General features: G+C 51.9%; 1 protein-coding gene across 1 annotated transcript in view; it reads left to right on the top strand.

The window, feature by feature from the left end:
* Window positions 1-2: 2 nt before the first annotated feature.
* The window catches only part of LOC113808783 (uncharacterized), a gene marked incomplete at its 5' end in the record, with an annotated part of 37,207 nt that continues 27,683 nt past the window's right edge, over window positions 3-9,526 (top strand). The window contains 2 exon segments of the mRNA XM_070135040.1: window positions 3-1,381; window positions 3,106-3,178. Of these exon segments, the coding sequence (XP_069991141.1) occupies window positions 3-1,381; window positions 3,106-3,178 (1,452 nt within the window).

Below are 9,526 nucleotides of genomic sequence, written 5' to 3'. Positions count from 1 at the left end.
AGGGGCGGAGCCTTGCTGGGTCGCCTCTCGACTCACAGTCGGAGCTCACCAGGACCCCAGGAGGTTCAGCGACAAAGTCACAGAAGGAGCGTCTCCGGCGATCCGGCCCCAAGCGCCAGGCGCCGCAGCCGCCCTCCAGGCCGTCCCCGAGCACCACTCCGGTGCCCTCCTCCCCTGCCCCTCCCTCACAGCTGATAACTGCCGCTCAAGTGCCCATCAGTCCTGGCTGCGACGCTCGTGCCCCCACACCCCTCGCCTCCGTCACGCAGGCAGCCGTCAGTGCCGCGAAGGTCTCTGCGGCGCCCGTAACCACTGTGCACATGCAGCTGACGCCCGTGGCGCCGCCGGCGGGGCCTGTTTCCGCAGGGCCTCCCCCAGCGGCGCAGCAGACCCACCGCCTCACCAAGATCGTTAGCCACCCAGTCAGCTCTCCCTCGAACAGTGCAAGCGAAGGCCGCCCGATGTCCCCGCCTCTCCCGGGCGGCGTGGCCCCCCCGGCTCCGCAGAGGTCGGGCTCCTCTCAGGCGGCCGCGAGGGACCTCGCCAACTTGAGGATTCGTCTGATCGACGAGGAGTCCGACTCGGATGCAAATCCTGCAGAGCCTGGGCTTGACCTGCGGATCGCCGACCCGACGCCCGCTCAGCAGCTGAGCCCAGCCCCCCGCCTTGTGCAGGCCCAGCAGTCTCACTTCGAGCCTTCTTACGCCGCCCAACCGGCCTTGCAGGGCATGCCACAAGGACCTCATCAAGGCGCTCCCTTCGTCTCTCCGTTCTCGCCCCCAGACCCCGCCTGCCAGAGCCATGACGCCCAGTATCTCCGGAGGGAGGCCGCGCAGCCAGGGCAGCCCGCCCAACCGCATCTCCCCCAGCCCGTCTGCTACCCGGGCGAGCAGGCCCTTCCCGCTGCCGAAAACTACGACTTCAGCGAGAGCTTCGACAGCTACGACGACTCCCCAACGCCGCCATGCGCGAGTCCCGTGCCCGGCGAGAGGGAACCTCCGGGCGCGGTGTACCGTGGGCGTGCCCGGCGCCTCATGCACTCCGCCTCCGACCCAGGGGTGCCCCGACCACACTTACACCGTCCCCACGCCCACTCCCAGCACCCACGGGCGCCGGGTTTGTCTGTGCCTCCACCCCTCGACCAGCTGAGCGAGGAAGAAGGAGGTCAGGAGATCCTCGAAGACGACCTCCAGGAGGCCCTCGCTGGCCAGGCTCGCCTCCAGAGGTCGGACTCCATGGTGACGGTGGCGCACCTGTACGAGGACGTGCTGGTGTCGTCGCGGCTGCGCGTGAGGGTCACGCTCACCAACCTGACTGTGGTGGTGGTCGTGGCCGCCCTCGTGCTGCCCAACAGCGCCGCCATCCTCTACGCCGCCTTCAGGTACTGCTGCTGCGCCTCTGCCCCTGCAAGCCCATTACTAACACGTCCCACAAGCGCCCTCAGGCCCTCGCGTGTGCTGTGTTCTGTAACTTTTATTTTGTTTTATTTTTCTAGGTAATAGAGTAATCCAGTTTGCGCTGCATCGTATATAGTTATTTCAGTGTGGCGTTGCGCTAACCCCTGACCATATACCCCTTCCTCCCCCTTTTTTTTTTTTTAGTTTTCTTTGTTCTGTAGTTTTTGCTTATTTTTTGCTTGTTTGTGTGTGTGGAGTGTGGAGAGTGGAGATGCGTGGGAAGTTCCTCTTGCTCAGGTGGGAGCGCCGCCAGAGCGATAAAGCGTGCAAAGTGTTCGTTTCTGCAGTCGGGAGAATAAATATATTACCTATTTATAAACGCTTATTTAGAGAGAAAGAGACAGGGTGAGAGAGTCAAGGTGCTTCAATTCGCGTTAGTCTGATCTTGGCACCATTCAGGTTTTCGTGGCCATTAATGCAGGAAAACAAGTATTACTTACTCCGGAAGTGAGTGCCAAGCCTCGGAGACCTGGGCGCGGCGATTAGGTTCAAGTGCCACGCCGCACACCCGTCTGCGGATGCCTTCTGTCATTCTGTTTGTTGTGAGGCGGTTCTCGTTTCCGGGAATGCGGCACTGTGCCTGGTGGAGCCTTGGCACGGGGCAAGCACGTGCTCGCGCGCGCGTTTGTAGGTCAGGAGGATGGTATTTGCGGCTTACTGACGGACTATCTCTGAATGTAGGCCTACTACAGCCGGTGAAGGGAGGGGATTGGCTTGGATGAAGGAGGGATGCAGGGCGGGGCGAGGAGTGAGAGAGGCTTTGTCCTAGGCGGCTTATTTGGACACGAGCCAGGTCAGGGGACGCCACCTGACAGCTGGCCTGCTCCAGCTGATTGCTGCTACGAGGCAGCTCGTAACTTTGCACCAGCTGCGGTCTCTCTCACCTTGGCCGCTGCACTTACTATACTTCTGAACTCTTACTATACTTTTGAGCGCGCGCACAAATACACTTGCACGCACAAATACACACGCACACGCTCACATGAACATGGACATGAACATGAACCTAAACACGAACAGGAGCATGAACACAAACGCACAAAATAGGAGAAATTACAATGGAGAGTTCTGTTGTAGAATGAAAAGGGGGGGGGGGTTACAGCAAGGCCGGCCTATTGTTGCCGAGTGGGCAGCGCCCTGTGGCAACCGGGGGTGCCAAGTGCAGAACAGAGTCAACAGACACGTGCGGGGGCGCTCCGGTGTCTAATTAGCGTATCGATTCATTCTCGGGAAATAATGCCATTTTCTCTCTCTCTCTCTCTCTCTCTCTCTCTCTCTCTCTCTCTCTCTCTCTCTCTCTCTCTCTCTCTCTCTCTCTCTCTCTCTCTCTCTCTCTCTCTCTCTCCCTCTCCCTCCCTCCCTCTCCCTCTCCCTCTCCTCTCCCTCTCCCTTCTCTTCCTTCCTTCCTCTCCCTCCCTCCCTTCCCTCCCTCCCTCTCTCCCCTCCCTCCTTCCCTCTCCCTCCCTCCTCCCCCACTCCCACTCCACACCCTCTCCCTCCGCACTCACTCCCTCACTCCCCCCACTCCTCTCTCCCTCCCTCAGTCTCTCACTCCCTCTCTCCCTCGTCCTCTTCTTCTTCTTCCTCTTCGTCCATTTTCCATTCCACCGTGTTTGATTCTAATGTGTATTTTTCTTCGTCATTACAGATTAGTGTTTGGGACACTGTTCCCAGCCTACTACTCGTACAAGGCCGTCAAGACGAAAAACGTCAAAGAATACGTAAGTAAATTTGTTTATTTTTTGTCGATCTTTGTTGTAAAGTTGTAGATTTTACTAAATAAATGAAGTTGTAGATTTAATAAATAAATGTAGATCGACATGCATCTTGGGGATTTAGGTGTTGGTTTTGATACGGTTTTAACTCGAGCTTCAGGAAAGGCTAATCGACGTGGACTTCGGACTAAAGTAGGGTTGAAGACGCGAAATTAATTTATTCAGTTTGCAAGATCATGATCTGTAAGCGCAGATTTGCATAGTGCACGATGGCATCCGTACGACTTATTAGGGAATGACTGTGGTATATGCTGTGTACGTACGTGTGTGTGTGTATGCGTGTGTGTGTATGCGTGTACGTGTACGTGCCTGTGTGTATTCGAGCCTCGGTTGCGTGAAACTTAAGACATACGAAGACTTAGAAGAAAAATGAGTACGAGCCAAGAGACGAAGACGGCCCAGCGAGGTAACAGAGGAAGAGGCGGGAGACGAGAGAGAGGAACGACCAGATTCCTCTCATAGCCAGCGAAATATGCCGCGGCGGTCGGGTCTTAGTCTTAGTCTTGGTCTTCGTCGCCTGTGAAGACACCCGCTCTCTGGCCGCTTTCTTGGGAGACGCTTCGGCCCAAATTAACCCCGAGGTTGTCTTGACTCATGGCTGGGCCGTGTGGTTGTTTGTCGCTGTTGTTTTTGTTGTTGTTGGTGGTGGTAGGGGTGTTGTTTTTGCTTTTTTTGCGATTCTAAGGGGTGTCTGTTCTGCATGGGGTTGTATGTAAGTGTTCGGTGTCTGCTGTATGTGTGAGTGTATGTAACTGTTCGGTGTCTGCTGTATGTGTGAGTGTATGTAACTTTGTGTGTATGTGTGATTGTATGTAACTGTTTGTGTGTATGTGTGATTGTATGTAACTTCGGTGTCTGCTGTGTATGTAAATGTATGTAACTGTTTGTGTGTATTTTTGTTTGTGCTTGTATTTGTGTGTGTGTGATTGTATGTAACTGTTTATTGTGTGTGTCATTTTATGTAACTGTTTGTGTGTATGTGTGATTGTATGTAACTGTTTGTGTGTATGTGATTTTATGTAACTGTTTGTGTGTATGTGTGATTGTATGTAACGGTTCGGTGTCTGCCGTATGTGTGATTGTATGTAACTGTTTGTGTGTATGTGTGATTGTATGTAACGGTTCGGTGTCTGCTGTATGTGTGATTGTATGTAACTGTTTGTGTGTATTTTTTGTTTGTGTATCTGTGTCAGTGTGCCGTGAATGTTTTAGCTCGTGTCTAGCTTTATGATCCGCAATAAACAGTAACGAGTTTCATTCAATGGACGATCTCCGTGTCTTTCATTTTGTGGCGCGTGTTTTGGGTACTTCGAGCGGGGGCGTAAGAACCGTCCAAGAATCTATGACAGGTGTGACGCCGACGCTTTGGTGGCGTTTTTCCTTTGTTTTATTGGCTTCTGCTCGCCGGCGGGGCTTTATTTCGGAAGGTGCTACTTGCGGTATTTGTGTGTGTGAGTGTGTATGTATGTATATGTATTTATACACACACATACATACATACATACATACATACATACATACATACATACATACATACATACATACATACATACACACACACACACACACACACACACACACACACACACACACACACACACACACACACACACACACACACACACACACACACACACACACACACACACACATATATATACACACACAGATATATACATTCATTTTTTATTTTTTACTTTTATTCTTTTTATCATTTTATCTCGCTGCCATTGTTCTATTATTAAATATATCTTTGTACGATTCGCTTTCCTTTTCTCTTCTTGCCCCAATACCCGCGCTTTACCTCTTCATCTTCGCTCTTTGGATTTTCCCCTTTCTGTCTTATTTTTAGATCCTCGGAGCTGCGCTATCTCCCGTCTTTCGGTCTCTTCCTTGTTTTTCTGCCTCTGTTTGCTGTTTTCTTTCTTCGTCTTCTTCTTCTTCTTCTTCCTCTTCCTCTTCCTTTCCCTTCTTCTGCTTCTACTCTCCTCTTCTTCCGCCCTTCCTACTTCTGTTGCTGCTGCTGTTCCTCCTGTTCCTCTCCCTTCTGTTTCTCTTCTTCTCCCTCTTCCTCCTCTTTGTTTTCCCCTTATCGTCTTCCTCCCCTTTCTCTTTTTCTGCCCCCCCTCCTCCTCCTCCTCTTTTCACCTCTCTCTTCCTCCTCTTCTCTTTTTTTGCTGCTGCTCCTCCTCCTTTATTCACCCACGTCTTCCTCCTCTTCTATTTTCCTCTTCCTGCTCCTCCTCCTCTCTTCACCTCCCTCTCCCTCCTCTTCTCTTTTCCTCCTCTTCCTCCTCCTCTCCTCACCTCCCTCTTCCTCCTCTTCCCTTTTCCTCCTCCTCCTCCTCCTCCTCCTCCTCTTCCTCCTCTTCCCTTTTCCTCCTCCTCCTCCTTTATTCACCTCCCTCTTTCTCCCGCCCATCTCCCCGATTCCGCCGACGCCATGAAGTACCGGAAGACACCGCCTTCCCTCGGCCCTTCCGCGCGGGGGAGGCCGTGGGCGCCGCCTTGTTACGGTGGCGTTCGGGGGCGGGCGGAGGGGAGCAGGGAGGGAGGGAAGGGAGAGGAAGGAAGGAGGGAAAGGGAGGGAGGGAGGTGTGTGGAGGGAGAAAGAGGAGAGGAGGAGGGAAGGGAGAAGAGCAAGGAAGGGAAGGGAAGAGAGGGAGGAAGGAGGGTGAGAGGGAGAAAGGAGAGGTGATGGAGGAGAGGGGGTGAAGTGGAGGAAGAGGGAGGAAGGAGGAGAAGGGGAGGAGGAAAAGAGGGAGAGGAAAGGAGAAGGGAGGGGGGGAGGAGGAGGAAAGGGAGGGAGGGAAGGGAGGGTGGTGGAGGAAAGGAGGGAAAGGTGGAAGGGAGGGAGGAGGAGGGAAAGGGTGGAAGGAGAGGAGGAGGGGAAAGAGGTGGAAGAGGAGGAAGGGGAAGGGAGGGAGGAGGAAGAAGGGGACGGAGGAAAGTGTGGAAGAAAGGAGGAGGGAAGGAGGGAGGGACGGAAGGAGGGTGATGGAGGGAGAAAGGAGTGAAGGAGAAGGGAGAGAAAGGTGGAAGGGAGAGAGGAGGAGGAGAAAGGGTGGAAAGGTGGAAGGAAGGGGAAAAGAGGGAAGGGGGAGGAGGAGGAGGAGAAAGGGTGGAAAAGGAGGGAGAGGGAGGGAAAGGAGGTGGTGGAGGAGGGATAAGAGAGAAGAGAGGGAAGGGTGGAAAGGAGGGGAGGGATGGGAGGGAAGGGCATTGAGTGAGGGAAGGGGGAGGATAAGGGAGAATGGAGGGAGAGAGGGAAGAAAGGGAGGGAGGGGGACTGAGATGGAGGTAAGGAGAAAAAAGAGAGATGAGAGGGAGAGAGGAGATAGGGAAGGAAGGATAAAGAACGAAAAGGGGAGAAGGAAGGAGGAGTGAAGTATGACTGATGGAAGAGGAGAACACGTAATAAAGGAGAAGGGGTGAGAAATCGAAATTTTAAAGGGGAAATATGCGGGGAGGAGGAGGAGGTGGAGGAGGGAGGGGAGATAATTTGAGTGAAGGAGAGCTTGAGAAGTGGGGAGGGGGGCAAGGGGGAGAGATCCAGGGGTAGGGGGGATCAGAATGAGGAGATGAGAATAGATGATTTTTCCCTTTCCTCTCACTCTTTCACTCTTTCACTCTTTCCACTCACCCTTTTCTTCGCTTCCTCCGCGCATTGATCATGTCGGCTGTTTGGCTTCATCTCTCTCGATTTCTCTCTCTCGCTCTCTCGATTTCTTTCTCTTTCTCGATTTCTCTCTCTCTCTCTCTCTCTCTCTCTCTCTCTCTCTCTCTCTCTCTCTCTCTCTCTCTCTCTCTCCCTCTCTCTCTCCCCCTCCCTCTCTCTCTCTCTCTCCCCCTCCTCCCTCTCTCCCCTCACCTCTGCTACCCTCTCCCTAATTCCCTCCTCCTTCCCTCCCTCTCTCCCTCTCTTTCCCTCCCTTCCTCCCTCCCTTCCTCCCTTCCTCTCTTTCCCTCCCTTCCTCCCCTAATATCTTTATTCTTTCCTTTCGGTCGCTCAGGCGGTTCATGTCATCGCGGGCGTCTTGTTTGTCTGTCTCTTCCTCGTTCGCGTAATTTCCTTTGTCCGCCATGACAGGTGATGACGTCATTTTTTCCCGTTTTCTCTTCCTTTTGTGTCGGTCTGTGTGTTTATCTGCGCGTTGCTTTCTCGGTTATTTGTGGATGTGTAGGGGAGTGAGGGAGCGAATGATTGAATATGTGCGTAATGTACACATGCACACTTGCACGCACACACATACACTTGCACGCACGTACACACATACACTTGCACGCACGTACACACATACACTTGCACGCACGTACACACATACACTTGCACGCACGTACACACATACACTTGCACGCACGTACACACATACACTTGCACGCACACACACACACACACACACACACACACACACACACACACACACACACACACACACACACACACACACACACACACATGCATGAATACACGTATATGCTCGTGCACATATACATACACATTATGCTAGATTTTTTTTACACAGATATTTCTCTGTAATTAAAGTATTGTTCGTGTCGCTTCGTTATCTCTCAGGATTATTATTTTCGTTCAGACCTTTGTTTTAACTCGCCATCATGGACCCTGTGTGGTTCATGATTTCAGGCAGTGATAGTGATGTTACGTTTATATATACATTTATTTATTTATTTATTTATTTATTTGTGTGTGTGTGTGTATGTGTGTGTGTGTGTGTGTGTGTGTGTGTGTGTGTGTGTGTGTGTGTGTGTGTGTGTGTGTGTGAAACAAGTGGAAAGGTAACGAGACGAGGAAGGAATTTACAGGGCGAGAAGAGATAAATATATAAATACACCGAGAAGAGGAGGTAACAAACAGAAGGGGGTGGGAAGAAATTAATGGATAAATAGAGAGAGCCAGGAAGGAAGCGATAAACTCAGTATGACACATAGGGATAGTAAAGGAGGTAGATGAGATGGATGATGAAGGAGGAGTAGGGGGTAAGTGGATGTGAAGAGGGGAAAGAAAACAATGTGGATAAGGTGAAGGGAAGTAGGAAGCGAGGGAGGGGAAGAGGAGGGGAGTGGCAAATAAGGTGGAGGAGAAAAAGGGAGATAAAACCGAGGTGGATGAAAGAGGCAGGGATAGGAATAAAAGTGGATGAGGAGAGCGGGGAAGAGATAAAAGTGGATGAGAAGAGCGGGAAAGAGATGAAAGTGGATGAGAACAGGAAAGAGATGAAGTGGATGAGGAGAGCGGGAAAGTGATGAAAGTGGATGAGAAGAGCGAGAAAGAGATGAAAGTGGATGAGGAGAGCGGGAAAGAAACGAAAGTGGATGAGGAGAACAGGAAAGACATGAAAGTGGATGAGAAGATCAGGAAAGAGATGAAAGTGGATGAGGAGAGCGGGAAAGAAACGAAAGTGGATGAGGAGAACAGGAAAGACATGAAAGTGGATGAGAAGATCAGGAAAGAGATGAAAGTGGATGAGAAGAGAGGATGCGCAGATCATATGTGGATGAGAAAAGATATCCGGACACGAGATCCGATCGCCTCTGAGGAAGAAAGAGCATCTCCGTGTCACGCCTTGATCTCAATCGGCGTCAGATTACTTTAATTGGGCGCCGGCAGTGACACCAGCGAAGTCCGGTGGAGAGTCTGTCGCGCTGAGCTGGTCGCTGTCACTCCTGCGGCAGGGGGGAGGAGGAGGAGGGAGGGGGGAGGAGGAGGAGGAAGAGGAGGGGGAGGAGGAGGAGGAGGAGGAGGAGGATGAGAACGAGGGAAAGATGGAGATGAAGAGGATGATGATGATGATGCAGGATGAGAAGGAAGAGGCAGATTGGGTTTAGAAAAGAGGAGGAGGAGTCATTGTGTGGCATTTTGAGGTCAAAGGGCATGAGAAAATAACTTCAGCGGGTGTCTTTTTTTTTGTCTTTTGTCTTTTTATCTGCATTCAGGATGAGAAGGAAATTTTATCCGCGGATTGGGTTTAGAAGAGGAGGAGGGGGGAGGATATCATATGCGTGTTTTCCCCACTTTTTCCCCTCTTGGCGTCACCTGAACAAAGGGGATAATTCCGCGCGTCCCCTCTGCCTTCCCCTCTCTTGGTTTTCCCTCGCTCTATTCCGTGCCCCACGTGACATAGAAACCCGTACATGCGCGCACACACAAATATGCATGGCCACTCATATACTTTAAAGCCACACGCACGCGCCAGCACCAGTGTCGCCTCTTTCTCTCTCTTTCTCTTTTTCTCCTTTTCTCTTTCTCTTTCTCTTTTTCTCTTTCTCTCTCTG

Source organism: Penaeus vannamei, chromosome 2 (genome assembly GCF_042767895.1).
Source record: "Penaeus vannamei isolate JL-2024 chromosome 2, ASM4276789v1, whole genome shotgun sequence".
Classification (NCBI taxonomy): domain Eukaryota; kingdom Metazoa; phylum Arthropoda; class Malacostraca; order Decapoda; family Penaeidae; genus Penaeus; species Penaeus vannamei.
Note: the sequence above shows the minus strand (reverse complement) of the source record. Positions and strands in the feature narration are given on the sequence as shown.